This window comes from Dipodomys merriami, unplaced genomic scaffold, assembly GCF_024711535.1.
Source record: "Dipodomys merriami isolate MVZ:Mamm:240054 unplaced genomic scaffold, mDipMer1.0.p SCAF_28, whole genome shotgun sequence".
In the NCBI taxonomy this organism is placed as follows: domain Eukaryota; kingdom Metazoa; phylum Chordata; class Mammalia; order Rodentia; family Heteromyidae; genus Dipodomys; species Dipodomys merriami.
This window is the reverse complement of record NW_027204270.1, coordinates 15,034,722-15,053,281: the sequence shown is the minus strand read 5'-3', so window position 1 is coordinate 15,053,281 and position 18,560 is coordinate 15,034,722. Positions and strand designations below refer to the sequence as shown.

General features: G+C 57.9%; 2 protein-coding genes across 3 annotated transcripts in view; both read left to right on the top strand.

The window, feature by feature from the left end:
• Positions 1-7,569, top strand: part of Zbtb40 (zinc finger and BTB domain containing 40) — an 89,976-nt gene extending 82,407 nt beyond the window's left edge. The window contains exon 18 of the mRNA XM_070037681.1: positions 7,303-7,569. Within this exon, the coding sequence (XP_069893782.1) occupies positions 7,303-7,317 (15 nt within the window). The 3' untranslated portion in view covers positions 7,318-7,569. The remainder of the gene's footprint in view (positions 1-7,302) is intronic.
• A 4,147-nt stretch (positions 7,570-11,716) lies between these two features.
• Positions 11,717-18,560, top strand: part of Epha8 (EPH receptor A8) — a 29,633-nt gene continuing 22,789 nt past the window's right edge. For both annotated transcript variants that reach the window (XM_070037679.1, XM_070037677.1), the window contains exons 1-2: positions 11,717-11,810; positions 16,111-16,175. In XM_070037679.1, the coding sequence (XP_069893780.1) occupies positions 11,717-11,810; positions 16,111-16,175 (159 nt within the window). The remainder of the gene's footprint in view (positions 11,811-16,110; positions 16,176-18,560) is intronic.

The following is an 18,560-nucleotide window of genomic DNA, read 5'->3' as shown; positions in this document are numbered from 1 at the left end:
TCTCTCTCTCTCTCTCTCACACACACACACACACACACACACACACACACACACACACACACACACACAGAGTCGCTTCTCCGCTGTTCTCTGTTCCTGTGTTTCCCTGAGGCCCCCAGCCTCACCCTCATTCTCTGTCCCTCCCTCCCTCCCTCCCCTCCTGCCTTCCCCCCCTACCTTCCCTTTCTCTTTCTGCTCCCAGGCCCCCTCCCTAGCTCGCACTTTCCCTTTCCTCCCCAAGCTTCAATGGAGCCCGGCCCCTCTTCTCAGAGAAGGTGGGCGGCAGCCAGCAAGATGCGCCCCCCCCATGACAGCCGCGCTAAAGCATCCCTCGGAGCTGTCACTGAGGAAATCATACACCAGTGCCTGAAATTCAAATTAGAGTTTTACGGAAGCTGCTAAAAACTCATCAAATACTATCTTTGAAGTCGGCTAGCAAGCTGGACCCCATGGAAAACAAGATGTGGGCAGAGGATCTGGACAGGGTCGCATCTCAGGGCCAGGAGTGGTGGCCCCTCGTCCCAATCACAGACACCCAGACACCCCGGTCACCGCTGGGGACTCCCGCACAGCAGGCCCCTGAGTGGGCTGCCAGCTTCACCGGGCCACAGTTCTGTCGCTCCTCAGGCTTTCACCAACCTCAGACCTGAGAGGAAGCAGCTCAGGACAGGAAGATGCCCTGGGCTGACAGCCTTCGGCCCTGGGCTTGCAGGGAGCTCTGAGGAAAGACCCTGGCTTCTGGTTCTTGTGTTTCTGCTGCTGTGTGACCTAAGACCACACTGATCTCTGCACACCCCATCAGGCTGTGACGAGCATAGGAGAGAGACGCCATGAACAGCATCCAGATACTGATGCTGCTGAATATTTGATAGTTAGGTTCACAACAATAGCAAAACCACACAGAGGCTGAGCACTGTGGTTCACACCTGTAATCCTAGATATTTAGGAGGCTGAGATCTGGTTAGAACTATGCCAGGGCAGGAAAGTCCATGAGACTCTTATCTCCAATTAATCACCAAAAAGCCAGAAGTGGAGGTGTGGCTCAAGTGGTACAGCACTAGCTTTAAGGAAAATGCTAAGAGACAGTGCCTAGGCTCTGAGTTGAAGCCCAGTACTGGCAAAACAAAAACAAAACCAAACCAGTCAAAAAAACAGAGTCATCAGCCAACCCTTTATCTCAAAGCAGCCCCACCAGGAGGATATTAAAACCACAGTTGTTATCCACACTCCATTTTACAGATGAGCAAAATGGGGCTGAAAAGTATCTTGCTTATGCCTGCTCAGATGCATCTCTAGATACTCCGTCAGGGTCCCTGGGCCCTGTGCTCGGTGGCTCTCTACCCCTAACTTGCTCTTTGCCACCTGTCTACACCTAAATTTCTCCTGGCAATGTCTTCAGGTCCATTCAAGGGCACTGATGCTGCTGTCCCCTCTGACAGGGAGCCGTCCTACACCAGCTGCCACCTCCACCTGGAGTCTGTCCTTCCCAGTCAGGCCTGCCTGGCAGGCAGTGACCAGAGAAGGTCACTGTTTCCCACCTGCCTGACCCTATCCATTGGAAAGCTCGCTTAGGTATGGTCTTATGTTAAGTTAGAGGGGGCAGATTTCTACTCAGGAACTTCAAAATAGAAGTCCTCGACACTGTGCTCCTGTGACAGATGAGGTTGGAGAGGGCAAAAGTAACTGGCCTGAGATGCAAAGACTGAGCCCTGTGGCCCACAGAGGCATGGGGCAGGGTGCCCAGAAAGGGTTGTGGGGGGGATATGCCTGCCATTAGAGGGATGACCCCCTGAAAAAGAATCCCCGTCAGGACAGAGCCAAGCCTTGGAGAAGCAGCCGATGACCCTGTTGAGATTGCAAGTATCTGGAGAGGAGTGAGGCAGTGGCCATCCCAGTTCTGGGAGATTCAGGGCAGGCGTTTAGAAAGGGAAGTGCAGGGTGGGCCCTTGCTTAGGGCAGGGGCAGGAGTGGTGGGAGCCTCAGAGAAGGGAGAGCCAGGATGCAGGACTCCTGCAGGACAGTGCAAACGGAGGGGTTCTTGACTTTGTCTTGCAAAAGATAACCCAGGCCTCCTGGAGGCCCTGAGCATGGACCCGATGGCCACAGTAGAGGTGACCTGAGAGACCAGCAGGCACTGAGCTCACTGTGGCTGGCCTGTCTCTGCCAGGATACAGGGACCAGTTGATTTCAGACAAACCTCCGGGATGCCCAGGCACCCAGGACAGAGCCTTTTCAGAAAGGGAGACTGATGCCCAGGGAGGAGGAGGCAGCCTTGGCCACACAGCTTAGAGATAAGACCAGAACATGGAGCCTGGAGAGGGGAGTGGGACTCAGATAAGCCACGAGAGTCTCAGCAATTCTCCTGCGTAGCAGAGGCACTAGACATGTTCAGCCAGTACATCTGTTCTGGTGCTGGCTGAGCACCAGGCCCATGTACCAGGGTTGGGCTGGGGAATGGGAAGGCCAGATATTAAACCATGTGGGACTCCCATTGAAGCCTTTGGGAAGGATTCCAGTGACAATGGGGTGAGGTGCTTTGGGAATGAAAAGCATGGCAGAGAAGGGCACCACCAAGGTACAGACTGGAGACAAGAATGGGGGCTACTGGTCCCATCTCCTACGCTCCTGTGCAGCCTGCTGGGCCTCTGTCTGTGCGTGCATGCATGCATGCATGCGTGTGTGTGTGTGTGTGTGTGTGTGTGTGTGTGTGTGTGCGTGCATGCACATGTGTTGAGCAGGCACGGCTACAAGTGCCCCAGGTGTATTTCAGGGCCGTTAAAGCTCCGTGTTTAATGGCTAGAGCCACAGCAGTCACGGCTGTCAGCGGGGATTTCACGGGCTCGTTTACATCTTTAGTGGCCTCCTTCCCTGACGACTTCATCACCGCCAGTCCCCCTGCCCTCCGCCTGCCAGGGGAAGAGGCGGGGCTCGAGCACCCCGTGATATTCCCAAGTTCTGGAGGGGGATAATAGGCCAGGAAGCCGAGCCCAGACTGATGGTACGGGTGGGACCCTGGCCATCTCCAGGGTTGGAAGCACTTCCCCCAAGGCCGCTGTGACAGCGGCAGCAAGCTAGGTGGGGTCATGAGTGTGGATCAGAAATGAGATATGGATCCAGGACAAACAAGAGGTGAGGCCCAGAGCCAGGAGGGCACCGTTGGTAAGGTCAGACTTCCCAGGTCAGCCTGAAGACCCAGGAATGAGACCTGGAGACAAGAGGGGCCATGGGTTCCTGGATGCATAGGGTGGGAGAGCCCTGTCAGGCCCCCAGGAAGCTGTAGGGGCTGGGAGAGCTGAGGAGCGCTGTTCCTCGGCTGATCTGACTGCCCAGGGCTGGCACAGAGCACTGGCTTCATCAGGATCCTTGGATTCCCTGCTTACTTGGCATGATCTGCCCTAAGCCTCTTTCCCTCTTTTATTTGAGGGGCAACTACAGTTCATTTGGTGAGATGGCACACTGGTAGTACCACACTGGTCAGCACCAGGACAGAATTTGACCAGATGGACAGAGCTAAAGGCCCCTGGGACACTCTCGAGGTACCCTTCAGTACTCCCAACCGACTTTGTGCCTTCTGTTGAGGGAAGGCCTCTGGGAGGAGGTGATGCCCCAGCGGAGGCACCTGGGAGGTGGCAGAGGGGAAGGCGCCTGGCAAAAGCAGCCACAGCTGCAGAGAGGAATGAGACACCACCACAAACAGGGAGGTCTCTGCCTGGACCAGGCAGTAGTGCTGTGGCTCAAGACGGTGACATTGCTGGGGTGAAAAGCGGAGGAGTGGGTGGAGTGTGTGTCTGTCTGTTTTAGGTCATCTCAGCTGTGGGTAGAAAGGACAGCAGGGAGTCCCCTCCCTCCTGGTGGTGGTCAGGAGAGGGAGGGTGGGATCTGATTGGTGATCTAGGGCAGGTCTGGTGACAGGTGAGGTCCTGGGCTCATGGAAGGAGGCATCAGAAGCTTGGCCCCTGCCCATAGGACCACAGAGAGTCAGGTAAACCCGGGCTCACTCCACCTCACCCCTGCACAGCCGGTGGGGGCGTCGCCCGTGGAGACAGGCTCAATGGACCTGTCACCACAGTGCCATCCACCCAGCCCGCCCCCCCCCCAAGAAATCTGCTCTCACCAGGACACTTCCCCATCCTCCAGCTCCGCCCCAGTGCCAGCCCCAGCTGCAGCAGGGATGTGGCCCAGGGCGAGGGCTTGCCTTTCTTCCTGAGCAAATGACCTTGGGCCAGGGGGAACAGCTCGGCTGGGATTCTACCAGCCTGGGCACAGGAGCATCTGACTGGGCCCCGCGGCAGCCCTGGGCTCCACAGTGGTGGCAGGCCTGGGCTTTTGCCCCCTCCCCTTCCATTTGCCTCCCAGAGAATAAATCTTCATCTGGGGCGTATCTAAATTTAACTGGACTCTCATACCCCTGCCTCTGGCTCTGAGGGACCCCTGAGCCATGAATAGGTCTCCAGCTTCTAAGCTTCATTGTCTCTTTTCCAAGCAAGCCCCCCCTCCCTCCCACCTCCTGGCTAGTCCTCTGGCCAAGAGAACATATGCAGGGGGGATTCAGGGATGCTGAGCCTCCTGGTCAGGTGACCTCTGCATGCTGCTAAGGCCCCTCAGAGCCTCAGGCAATCTAATATAAAGGGTTTGAGGCTCAGGGCCGAGGGGCATTGCAAAGCTCTCAGCCGTGACCGATGCCTCTGTGCTGGGATCAGGACACACATGCCCCACCCCAGCCCTGCCCAGGGCCCCTGTGGGCACCCGCCCAGCCTGGCCCAGCACCCAGATCCCCACTGTCAGCCCCAGGAGGACAGGACACAGGGATGGTCTGGGAGAGGGAAGGGCCCAGGGTCTTCTTCATCTGTGTGACATCTGAGCATCTGAACCGAGAGGAGAGGGCCCTGGGCTGAAATGGCAGTGACATCTAGCCACCAGTGAGGCCGGGGGGGGGGGGGGGGGAGGAGGGAGCATGCTCCTGAGGCTTTGGCCTGGGTTGGCAACAGCTGGGAGGGCAAGCTCAGGAGTGGGGATGGGGGTCATGGCACTGCCCAAGACCCTGGCTCTGCTCCTGGATCTAGACATTCTTAGTAGTGATTTGAACCCCCACCCCACTCTCCACCTAGCTGCCTAGGCAGCTGCGATGAAAAGCAAGTTCTGGTCCCCAGAGCTGGCTGAGTGCTCCTGCTGGTCAGTACTGGGCTGAGAGAGGCCCCCGCGGGTACCCCCATGAAACCCTACCCCAGTCATTGCGGCCAGGCCAGGCGCTCACCCACTAGCTCCCCTGCCTTCACCCTTTCTAATTCATTCTCCCCCTCCCCTCCCTCTCTCACACACATGCACTTTCTCTCTCATTTTCTGTCTGTCTGTCTCTGGCCACTGCAAACAGAGTGAGCGGCTCCCAGCTGTCAGCCGCCAATGCACGCATCTCCCAACAAGGCAGGATGATGAGAAGGTTATTTTTTAATATCAGGGATATTGATGCTCCTCTTTCCTATAACGAGTCATGCCCAGCTCCCTCCTGCTCCCTGCCTCAGGGCTTGGGGCAGGGTGGGGAGAGGGGCAGAGGGTGGCAACACCCAGAGCCCGCTCAGTGCCAGGTACCCTTTCAGTCCTCACAGGCCTAAAAGGCAGGTGACAGTGTCCTTGTTTTATAGATTGAGACTGAGGCTCAGAGAGGTGAGGTGACCTCCCAAGCCACACAGCACGCAGAAAGGGCCAGGCCTGGGTCTGCATCCAGAGTGCAAGCTCCTTGCTGTCTCCTAGCAAATCTCAGGCCTCTGCCCAGCTGCTGCCCTGGAGCCCTGTCCCCCAGCTCTGCCTCCCCCCAGGCTGGGAGGTGAAGTCCAGTTCCAGCCTCTGGACTCCACAGAGGCCCTGATTCTGGGGCCTCTCTACAGAGCCAGGGGTTCCTTTACTCCCCCCTGAAGGCTAAGGGTGCTCCAGGACTTGTCCACTCTTGAGCACCCCCTCCCCCCTGCCCCTGTCCCCAGTGGTCTCCTCGCTAAGTGCTTGGGCTTTGGAGCCAGGCAGAAGATCTCCGCCTGCCATTTAAACACCGTGACATCTTGGACAAGTCATGTCCTCCCCCCCCTCCCCCACCCACTTCTCATTTCTATAGAGATAATGTGGATAAGAATAGAACGCACTTCAAAGGGTTGTTATTAAGATTAATAAGAACGGTGTCTGCTGTCATGTCATCCTAAATGTGCACAGTCCCCAGCACCTCCCCCAGGGCTGGGGGGTGGGGGAGTGAAGTCCACCGACACCTGATGGCAAGGAGAACTCTGGCACAGGTTCAGGTCGGGGCCTGGCCTCAAAGGGAGCCACAGTGCATCTGGTATTTATGACAGCGACCCTAATGCCCTGTGCTGAGATCTGGGGTCTGGCCGGGGCAGGAGGGCGGTTAGAATCACAGGGTCCCTCTGGGTGGACAGGACTCCAGGCTGAGCCCAGTTGCTGATGGTGAGGGATAGACTCTAGGAAAGAGCTGACTCGGGTGGCGGCCCATAAAGAGCAGGGGGCAGGGTGTGTGGATGGAAGGGTTGTCATGGGGAGGGGAGGGCATGGGCAAGGGTGCCATGATCTAGGGCACTGCACAGATCATGGCATAATCCACAGGACCTGGGTGGTCCTAGAGACATACCAGCCAAGGAGGAGGGACAGAGATAAATGCAAGCCCCTGACCCGTGTGGCTGGGAGAGGACGGGGTGCATCTGCTCGAGATGGTGGGTCTGAAGCCACAGAGTCAGTCATGAAGTGTAGGGGGAGGAAATGGTGAGAGGCGAGGTAAGGGGGGGGGGCGACCAGGCAGAGAACTGGAAGCAGGGGGAAACAGACCCGCAGGGCCTGCGACTTGTCTGGGAAGGAGGGGAGGGGGAGAAGGCTACAAGCCAGGGGAATGAGGGATGAAGGTTGCCTTGGTTTGTTTTTCTTAGGACAGGAGAGACTAGAACGTGAAGGATGAAGCAACCCAGGCCTGTCACAACCCCCCTCTCCCTCCCACATCCAGGTATCTTCAGGCTGCACTTTGCCGCACCGGTTCCAAATGGTGGAGGTGATTGATTGTGTGTAAACAGGATCAAGCAATTAGTCTGTGCATGCCTGGCCATTAATAAGCCTCTTATGTATTTGTAACAACACCTCTCTTACCCTCCAACCCAAGAACAAATAGCCTCGAGAATAGCCAGGCATAAGCAGAAGGGAACTCTGTGCACCTCAACTATTAACACCCAACTCAAATTCTACACACATGGGGAAGTCCCTCACTGACTCCTACACTACCTGCAATTCTCACCAGTGTTGTTGTTTTTTTCTAAGTCCACAATAGATTAGAAACAGTGGATTTCAGAGGTAGTTGGACTCCAGAGAAGAGACAGCTGACAGAGGAGGGGAAGCCAGAGAAACCCACAGCCAGGAGTCACTCCAGCCAAGCACCGGGACCAGCCCCCTGCCTCTGTGTCCCAGGGGATCTTGTTGCCTCAAACCATCTACCACCACAGTGGCCCCAAAAAACTCACCTCAGCGTCTCTTCCACATCTCTTGATTCACAGTGAAGCCTGAGCCCCAAGGAAGAGATACATTACATTCAAGCGTTCCTGCTTCAAAAGGACTTCCAACGATATTTTTAATTGTAAATTTGATTTTAAGGTTTGGTGCCTATGGTATTCCCTTACATGTGAAAGGATTTAATATTGCCAAATGAATGTCTTCCCGGTTAGATGGAGCTCTGGGAGGACAGAGTCCTGGTCAGTGTGGCCCCCAGGTGAGGGGAGTACCTGGCACACTCAGAAGAGCCCAATGTGTGTGGGAATAGTGCCTTGAGGAATAAGATTTCAAACCTAGGTAACATTGGGTTAATAAATATATTCCTACATTTATTTTCACTATTTCATTTTACTTTTTAATGTGATAGTGGAAGAAATGTAAATTTCATGTGTGGTGTATTTTGTATTTCTGTCTGAAGATGCTATAGCCCAGACTTTGGAGGGGGAGGACAAAGCTTAAATACCAAGTGGTGCTGGGTGCTTGGTCTATAGCCCTCCGTCTGCGTGCGTGGGGGACGGGGTGTCACTCCCTGCAGCTGAGCAGCGGCCTCCCCTCCAGCCCCAGGCAATGAGGGCCAAGCTCACACCTTGGGGCTAAGAAAGCCAGCAGGGCCCAGTGCAGTGTCCATTACAACAAGAAATCCAGGGAGCCACTTGGTGGGGTGGCACGTTACAGACAGAAGCTGAGGGCTGAGCCAGGAAGTGGCTGGGTCACCTGCCTGGAACCCAAGCTCTTTCTAGGTTCTCCACTGGCTCCATCCTCCAGCAAGGGGATGATATGCAAATGTGAAGCATGCCCCGCCCCCCTCCAGCCCCTCACGGGGGGGGGGGGGGGGGGGCCCTCAGCCAGCGCTGGACAGATGAGATGCAGACAAGATAACCACAGCACGGATGGACAGGTGGGGGTGGCCCCACCCTGGGTGGGGATTGAGGAGCTGGTGGATGTCAGCGTCATCCTCACACCCATCTTCTACATCTCCAAAATACACAACCCAGTGTGCAGAGCTATGGGGTGGGGGGTGTCAGGTCCCTCCTTTAAAGTAGAGTGACAAGTGAGTAACACCTTCCAGCCTCATAAGCCATTCGGCCTCCTCATCGGTATGGTTGGGGAAACTGAGGCTCAGCCAGAAGCCCTCTCAATGAGCCTCATAAGGAAAGCTTCTCTGTGACTCCTCTTCCCATTCCCAGCAGGAAAAGACGTGGGTGGGGAGGCGTGGGAGCCCAGAGAAGGGAGGGACTTGTTGCCCGACCAAGTTCCCTGCCCACCCTACCCTACTCAGTCTATTTTGTCTATCAGACCCACTGTGCAGAAGGGTGGGGATGCGAGTGCTCAGATCATGGCTCGGAGAATTCTGGCCAAGCCTTCCATAGCAGGTCCAGCCGCCACACCTAAGCAGCAACCCAGAAGTAGAGCTGAATCGGAAATCCAGGAACAGCCTATGGGTAGATGTATCTTGAATGCCAGGATGGGTCACTTAGTCATTCAACCAGTGTTTCTGGGGCATCTATTGTACACAGCAATGATCCAGCCAGGACCCAGCTCTGGACTCTGCTCCTTGCCCTTGCTGTGTAATCAAGCCCAGAAGAGGGGATAGATAGCTACAGCTGTTGCAGATCCTGCTCAGCTCCCTCACAGAACTCCCCTCCCCTCTGCAGTAGCAGAAGCCCCACTCCGCAGGGACTCAGTGAGAGGAAGGGCAGGGGTGGGGGCACCTGGAGGGGACCAGTGAGGGACAGTGCTAAGGTGCCACTGTCCCAGGACCATGGTTGGCCACCCTGGCGTCCTGTGGCTGCTCAGCCATCTGGGAGGGGATGTGGGATGTCACCTGCCCGGAGCCCTGTGGGAGCTGACAAACTAGTGGCTTCTTCATCCCCATGAGGCCCTCTGACACACAGGACAGCAGAAAGGAGGGATGTGGGGGAGACGGGAGGAGACACACCTGGGGGTTCCACAGGGGCATGGGATGGAGGGCTGGGTGAAATGAACTACTTTTGCTAAGGAGGATTTGGGGTGAGGAGCAGACCCTGGCAGGATGGGACAGGCCCTCATGCTTCCCTGGTCCCTCAGGGGACCCCCCCCCCGCTTGGAACCTGGGTTTTCTCCCCTGCACAGTGGATAGGACATAGGATGAACTCCTCTACTGGGGATCAGACCCTACCTGGAGCTTCTTACCTGCATGTGTTCCTGGAAGCTTGAACTGGGTTACAGCCTGAGTCTTGTGTCCTGTGCTCATACTGGGATCTTAGCTGCTCACAAAAGTCAGAGGATACCACGGGAAAGTCCCACATAGACAATTGCTCTTGAAAATGCAGCAAACCTGACTCTCAGGGTCACTGGCAAAGGTGGCTGGAGCTGCACCCTCTCTGGGCACTTGCCTGTCTCACGTAGACATCTAAGTTCAAATCCCAGCTAGCATCTGCTGGGAAGCTTCTGGAAATAGGAGGCTCCCTACATTTTTTGAGGTAGTCTGAGCTGCTAGTTAATGGAGCCAATATCCCTGTTTATGGGCTAAAGAAAGCTACAGGGTAAAGAAATGGGCTATGGAGACAGATTTTTCTCTGGATCCCTCTCTAGCATCTACCCAACCATGTGACCTAAGTCATGATGGCCTTTTTGGGTGTCACTCTCCTCCCCTGTTCCCCCCCACCCTGCAGAGCTGCTGGGGCTTGGAGCAGAGCAGGTGTATAAGATACCTAAAGCAGGTATGAGTACACCACGTGTGTCTCCGGCGTTGTCACTCAATGATGTGACCTGCAGCCACTGGGAAGGTCCCACTCTTGCTGATGACCCTGGAGCTGGGAGTGAAGACACAGGGTGGAGCCACGGGGCTCAGGGGCTGGAGGTAAGATTGCTGGTATCTCCCCTGCTTGCTGGACTGCTTGGCCCAGCACTGTACAAGGGCTACAGAAGGGGGTAGATCCATTCCAGGAAAGAGTCCTGCACCCCTTCCCCCCTCCACCCAGCCAGAGTCTTCCCGGGATGCAAGCCCTTCTTCCTGGGCACGGGTGGAAGGTGGGGAAAGCTGGGCAGGGAAAAGTGGGAACCAATGTGCCCTGTGGGAATACCTGCCACTGGGGCCTCTGGCTGCGTGTGTTCCTGGTGGTTCACTAGGGGCTAACCTGGTCCCTTGGATTTAATCCTCACAAAAGCTTGCAAACAGAGGGGCTGTGAGCCCTGCTTTGTAGACATGGAGGTTGGGGCTCAGAGAGACTAAGGAACGTGCCCCAAACCACATTACCAGGATTTCTACCCTGCCTGGTCTCTGGGCCTGTATTGGATTTCACTCTTCCCAAAGACCTGGAGGCTACTTAATGTTAATCTTGGGTTGGGGAAGGCAGAGAAGGGTTTTGGTTTGGTTTGGTTTAGTTTGGCTGTGCGGGTCCTGGGGCTTGAATCCAGAGTCTGGGTGTTGTCCCTGAGTCCCCCACCCACCCACCCAAGGCTGGCGCTCTACCACATGAGCCACAGCTCTACTTCCAGCTTTTTGGTAGTTAATTGGAGATCAGGCTCACGGACTTTCCTGTCTGGGCTGGTTTCCACCCCGATCCTCAGATCGCAGCCTCCGGAGTAGCTGGGATTACAGGCGTGCGCCACCACGCCTGGCTGGAGAGGGTTTTTAACTATTATTTTTAAAAATGACTTTTTCTCCTGAAAGCGCTGCCATTGCGTGCGCGACCGGCCTCTGGCTGAGCCCCCGCAGGAGCGCGCCCGCCCTCACCCCGGGGTGCCTGGAGAGGGTCGCGCGTGCGTGCGACTGCGGGTGTGCAGGTGGGCTGCCCGGCTCCCGTGCGTCCTCCCCGGGGTCCCGCGGCGGCCCGGGCCCCGTGTCCGTGCGCGTGGCGGCCGAGTCCACGTGGGGACCGCGGGCGCGGGGCCGCGCCGCCCCCCCAGGTGCGGGCGGAGGGCGCGCGAGCGTGCGCACGTGCGGCGGCGGCAGTGCGGTCTCCGCGCCCCCCCCACCCGCCCTCAGGCTCGCCGCTGATTGGCTGGGCGCCGTGACGGGCCGGCCCCCGCCCGGGGCGGCGGCGGCGGGCGCGGGTGCCCGCGCGTGGCTGTGTGCCGCGTGTGCGCCGGGGTGTGCGCCCGCCGCCGCCGCCGCCCGGCCGGCCGGGGTGCGGGAGACGAGGGAGCGCGCCACGCGCGGCCGCCGCGGCCGAGCCCGAGGGTGCGCGGCGCCCGCCCGGCCATGGCCCCCGCCCGGGGCCGCCTGCCCCCCGCGCTCTGGGTCGTCACGGCCGCGGCGGCGGCGGCCACCTGCGTGTCCGCGGCGCGCGGCGAAGGTGAGCGGCGGCGGGGGGTCCGGGCGCGGCGGGGGTCCGGGCGCGGCGGGGACGGCCCGGGGCCGAGGGGGGGCGGCGGCCCGGGCGCCACGCGCTGCCTGCGGCTCAACTTCCCCGGCCCCGACCCTGAGGAGCTCCAGAGCCCGCGAGCCCGGGGCTGCGAGGCCGGGGAGGCACCGAGGCAGGGACCCGCGGGACGGAGGCTGGAGGGGAGGGCAGGGGGACGGGGACACGGAGCCAGGACTGGACCGGAGACCAGCCGAGAGGCACGGAGCGGAGAGGGGACAGAGACCGGGCAGGGGACAGGACGGGACGGAGCGGCAGGCACTCGGGGACAGAGGGACACCAGAAGGAGGGACAGGTTCAGATCGCTGAAGGAAAGGGGGCTGCAGATGGTGTTGAGACAGGGCCACGAACTGAGAGGAGCGACCAGCAGGGAAGAGGACCCTTGCGTGGCGGGTAGGGGGACGCCCAGGAATGAGGGGTGCCCTGGGAGCGGGGTGAGGGCGTGGGGGGAGAGTACCAGCTGGAGGAGTGGCATCGGAGGAGGGCAGGGGCTGGAGCAACTGAGACTGGCCTCGGGTCAAAAACCGAGTGACCCAGTCACTCCGGCCACGGGGACAGGAGTGGGGGCGGGGGTGGACTGAGTGTTCTGGAGCAGAAGGGTCTGGGAGGTAGACTTCTCCTGGGGAGTGGGATAAGGGAGAGCTGAGAGGGGCCCTGGGACTCCCCACCCTCTAAACACTGTAGGTCTAATTGATGATGACACTGGGCTCTGCTTCCCATGCCCCAGACCCTGGCCTGCACCGCCTGTGCTTGGAGGCACTGGCCCAGGAGGCTGGGGCTGGGGCTGTATGCAGGAGAGGGAGCCGCTGTGGGGAGGCAGAGCTGTGGCACAGACTGCTCCTCTACCAGCACAGTGGGCAGATCCACACCTCACACACACACTCAGGCAGCCTGCCCACGGACACACACACTCATCCAGCTTACCTCTGTCAGCAGACACAGGCCGGTGAGGCTCCGGGCAAGAGAGGCCCCCCTCCCCTATACACAACCATGCAACAGTGTGCCCACACATGCATATGAAATACACACGTGACATCCATGCATGCATGTGTGTCACAGCACCCTCAAACTTGCTCACAGAAATGTATCCCAGTCCCCCAGGAAACCCCCAGGCAGTAGGGAACCGGGGCCATGGCAGGGTGGCTGAGAGGTGGGATGGCAGGCAGGCAGAGCAGGGCTGGCCGTGTGAGCGGCGATGAGGTTAGATTTTGAGGACACGAAGAGAGGATCATATGGGAAGAGCACAGGGTTGTGGCACAAGGTTGAGGCTCTTGGGGTTTGGCCAGAGAGGACAGTTTTCCAGGTTTGGTAAGGGTTGGTCGGTTTCTTGATCGCTCAAAAGGAGTCCCTCAGCAAAGCCCTGGGAGTCAGGGTTCCTTACTTCACTTTCTTTGAGGGTGGGGGGGGATCCTTTATAAGTCACAGGCTGTGAGGCCAGCATCTTTGGGGAGGGCATTTTCCCAGGCTCTCATCTGAGAACAGGCTAGAGCTCAGGCCAGGGACGTGGGCAGCAGAAGGGAAGGCTAGCGTCTGGGTAGCGCAGCCCGGGGCCAGCATGTGATCAGTGCAGCAGAGCGCCCAGCTGGGCAGGGTTTCCCCATGCAGGTCAGCCAGCCACAGGATGCAAATCCCAGGGTATGCCCAGGGCTCCAGCAGCCCTTTCTAGCACCACCCCTGATAGTGCAGGACAGAGGGAAGAGGCTGTGAGGTCCAGTAGAGATGACTGCACCCAGCATAGCCACCACTGTTACCCTCAGTGAATGAGTTGTGGGCTGGGCCAGACCCTACAGCCCCCCAAGCTAGGCTTATGGCCCCTTGTTGACTTCTGGGGGTGAATTATCCTCCACTTCGGAGTGGTCTTCAGGGCATTCGCATCCTGGCTGATACCCCTAGACCACCCCGGATTCTCCAGCCTCACCACTATGCACTGTGTCCTAGGGGAATGTAAATCAATTTAAGTATTAGTCTCAGTGAAATGGAATGGGGAAGGTGACAGTGCTGGAGAAAGAAAGGAATCTGATAATGCCTTCCACAGTCAAGTGGGAGAGGCCGAGGAATTATCTGTGCCGCTTAGAGCAGGAGGGACCCGTTTGGTTCCCCCAACCAGCCCTGGGCAGCAGGTCTAGGAGGGCTGCCTGTGGACATCTGTCAGATCAAGAAACTGAGGCCCGCAGATATTCTGTGATGTGCTGCATTGTCAGCCCCCAGAGAGCACGGAGTCCAGGCCTCTCTTTGTGAGTAGGGAGACAGAGACTGGCCCAGAGCCGGCAGGTGACTCCATCTCTGGCAGGTAAGAGGCAGGGGAGTGGCCAGCTGCAGTGTCCAGGTCGAACTATCCTTGGGGACTCAGGGCCCTGCCAGGCAGGCCTACTGCGAGAATCCCATCTGGCCCTGATCAACTCTCAGCAGCCTGGGGCTTCCCTTGAGAGGTGGGGATGGTTCAGAGGGAGAGAAAGGGAGGAGGGGAGGAGAGGGACAGAGAAGGATCTAGAAAGAATTGCCAACAAACAGCTCAAGAACCCTATAGCCCTTCCTGCACCCTGTAGGATTGACTTTTGACCTAAGTGTGGATTATCTGAGCCCCCTGACTGGCTGATAGTCACCCCCAAATGTTCTAGGGCTTTCCACAAGAGGGAAGAGCCCAGAAGGTGGACCTGAAGTCAGGGTATCCCCCCCCTTCCACCACTGGGGACAATCCTGGGCAGTGGACATTCGTAAGGGTAGGGGCAAGTCTGAGCTAAGCCCATTCTATGCCAGAAGGGGCCTAAGCCCCACATCTGAGATTGGGGTTAGGGTAAGGGCAGCCCATCTGTGTCCTTTCCCTACCCTCTGAACCAATGGGTCCCCTGCTGGTCTGGGGGAAACTGCAGTGCGGGCCCCCTCCCCCCTCCCACCAGCTAGCAGAAGGAAAGAGCTTGCCTGACCCAGTTTTCTCTCCATTGCCTGAAAGGGAGGGAGGGAAGCAGGAAGCCTTCTCTGCCTGTACCCCTGGCGTGGGGCTGGCTCAGGGAGGGGATCCCTCGATGGGCATTTGCTCCATCCCCTGACCCTACCCCAACCCTGAGCACAGAAGCCCCTTCCCTGGTCTGCAGCCCTTCTCCAGCTGGTATGGGGAGGGGGCTGACTACAGCGGGGAGGGGGGAAGCAAGAAGGAAATCAGCAAACAGGAGCGCCCTCGCGTCACGGTTCCTGAGGACACTTGTCTCCATCTTGAGGGCCAGCCTCTAAGCTATGCCAATCTCAGGCAGAAAGATGCCCTGCCTCCCCAAGGGACAGTTCTAAGAAGGTCCAGCTGTCACCTCTGTGACCTGCCCAGGCCTGTGGTCTGGGGTAGTTGGAAGGAAACTGTGAGCCCTCTCATCCGGTTGCCACCAGACAGATGAAGAGGAAGCAGGGCTCTGAGAGGTGGAGGTACTTCCCCAGGCACACACAGCAATGGAGATGGCTGGGATGGGAGTACTGACTCCCGAACAGCTCAGTGCACCTCTGCATCAGTGACAGGGAGAGGCCGGAGGCCAGGACTTAATGCAACATAGGTTAAGAACTAGCTCTGGGCCATGCTCTAGTCCTAGTGGTTACTCCAGGCTTCTTAACCCTTATCCGCAGTCTTCCATGTTACCAACCCGTTTCACAGCTGAGCAAGAAAGATCACTTCCTAACAAGTGGCTGTGTTGAGAGACCTGGATGTCTCAGCCCAAACATGGGTTCTTTACCTCGTCATTGAAGCCATGCAGGGTCCCCTGGGGCGCAGGGCATGACCTGGCATGGACTTGCTTTGCTGGCCACACCTTGAGGTTCTGGACAAGTTCCCAAACTTCTCGGAGCCTTGCACCTTCCACCCTAAAGCGGAAGCAATAGCGACCGCCAGGGGCTCTATTGAGAGTCACAGGAGGCACCTCACAGAGTCCAGCACACGGCAGGTTTACACTAGGCAGCCCTTCTAAATCCCTCAGCAAAAGGGCAAGCAGCCTCTTGGGAGGCAGGGAGGCCCATAAACTAGGCCTGCCTGGGCAGTGAGACATCCCAGTATGAATGTGACTGTCCTCAGGTCCCCAAGGTGAGTCGAGGGGCAGGCCATCTTCCCAAAGCCACCACGGTCCCCATTCTCTGGAGGAAACTGAGGGTCCCAGAGGGGAAGGTGACACATTCTGAACTGCATGAGCCACTGGGAAGACTGGACGCCCAAGTCAGGGGTCATGGCAGGAGCCTGACACCCTCCTTCTCGTTTTCACAGTGAATTTGCTGGACACATCGACCATCCACGGGGACTGGGGCTGGCTCACATACCCAGCTCACGGGGTAAGTGCTGGAGCAGTGTTATCCTCTGTGAACCATGAGGCGAGTTCAAGTCTTAGCACCAGAAAGATCAAAAGGAAGCAGGAGCCTAGAGAAATGAAGGAATTTACCCGGGGACACGCAGCATGGGGGACATGATGTCCACATGGAGCCCAAATGCTACCTTAAAAATGCAGGTGAAAGCCAGGCCCTGGTGGCTCACACCTGTAATCCTAGCCGTGCCGGAGGCTGCAATCAGAGAATCACAGTTTGAAGCCAGCCTGGTTGGAAAGTCCATGAGACTCTTATTTCCAATTAACCACCAAAAAAAGTGGGGAGTGGAGGAGTGGCTCAAGTGGTAGAGTGCTAGCCTTGAGCAAAAGAGCTTAGGGAGAGCTTCCAGGCCCTAAGTCCAAGCCCCGGGACCTACACACATACACACAAAAATGCAGTCCTTCCTCACGGCCATGGCAGGAGATGATCCTGCTGTGTCTTCGGAGCCCAGGAAAAACTTTGTCCTGGAGCCTGGGACTGGCCCAGAGAGAAACAAAGAGGAACATGAGTCCCAGGGTCCCTGGCCCTGAGCCCTGGCGAGGCTGGTATATGGAGACTGCAGCTCCTGCTTCCTGAGTGATCTCCTGCCTAGCAGGAAGGGGAGCCTTTGGAGATGGTCCTTGAAGTTCTGCCACCCTCTGCTTCTGGAGTCTCCCAGCCACCTGCACAGCAAGCCTGTCCCAGGCTATCTTCACCATCAGAAAAGCTACCTAGTTGCCAGGCAGTGTGCAACCTTAAGGGCGAGGATGCTCAGCCTCCTCACCAGTGTGATCCCGGCAGGCCTCACCCCTCCCTCATGATAATATGGGTGGCCTCACCCCTCCCTCATGATAATATGGGTGTGCTTGTGCCCTGTGCAGCTGTCTAGCTGTCCAAAGTAGGTGATACAGGACAATGAGCAGCTGGAGGCTAGAGAAGGGAAGCCATTCGGCTAGCGTCTGGTGGAGGACTGGGCCTGTACTGCACAGCTGTAACCAGGCTGCATCCTTCCCTCTGCTCCTGGGAACTCCATCTGCTGGGACACCCTGCACTTTACCTGGTGCCATACATTGGACCCATGATCTCACTTGAATCTTACCACTCAGGAGTGGCTGGAGGGAGCAGGCAGTAGAGACCCCATTTCAAGCATCAGATGCCCAAGGCTCAGAGAAGGGCTGTGATGGACTCAGTGCTACAGAGCTCGTTTGTTGTATACTGGTCCAGGATCAGAAAAAGTTGGGAGACAGTGTGCCCTAGTCAGCTGCCTGAGTTCCGGAGACAGATGAGCGTGGGTGGCACCCAGCATGGAGTGGCCGATCTGCCCTTGTGCCAGACTTCCAGGAATCTGGCTTCTCTAGACTTCTGAGCAGCTCCTGGGCTGGCAGGCCAGGCTAGGGCCTTGGCACTGGTGGAATGGCTGGAGCAGGCTCAGATCAAACTGATTAATTTTTCCAGGCCCCTGGCAGGAAACAGACAGGGAGCAGCTGGCAGGTTCTTTGGTGTTCCATTAATTGTGACAATGACTTTAACCCCAGATGTGGTGCAGTGCTTCCAGAGCACCCACTGCAGTGGGGGGGGGGGAGCACGGGTCCTTCTTGGGGTGGAAGAAGGATAAATCCTTGGAGGTGAGGCTGTGATCCCCAGAGGCCTTGTAGACAAGGACTCTGCCACTGGCCCTGAAGGCAGTGGGCGGCCTGGGAACATGGGGGCAGACCAACAGGGTGTCAGTGCCCTGTTCTTGCAGCATTCTGAGTTTTATCATTGTACCCTCAGGCCTCGAGCAAATGAGCCTGTATGAGCTCTATTTCACTGGGGCAGGTGCTGGGGGGGGGGCGGTGGATGCCATGCTGGCAAGGACAAGGTCAGACATACAGGTTTGTGTCAGGAAAGGTCTTCGGATGCCCATGGTCCCTATGCTAGCACCTGCGGAACAAGCTCAGAACCCTCAGACTCTCAGAACATCAGGAGCAGTGGTCTTCAGCCCCCCTGCCCCCCTTCAGCAACAGGATCCTTAGTCCAAGGACAAGCATAGGGCATAGAGCCCTATAGTCAAGGCATGGCATCTGTGTCGTGGCCGAATCTGGCCATCTGCCCTCCACCCCAGCTCAACTAGGAGCCCATCTGGACTCGGGCCAGGGTCTGCTCCCTGCTGGCCAGTGGGCCACTGAGGGAGCTGGGGCTCCTCCCTCCCCCTCCCTGCTGTGGTCCCTGCTTCACCCAAGGCCAGGCTGGCCAGGAAACATGCAGATACCACATGCAGGAGGCCTGGGGAGGGGTGCTAGGTGTCTTGTCACCCTCCCCCCCCCCCACCCCGGCTGCCTTCAGATGGGTCACCTTCTATAGCACCTTGCTGGGTGCATGAAGAACCTCGGGGGC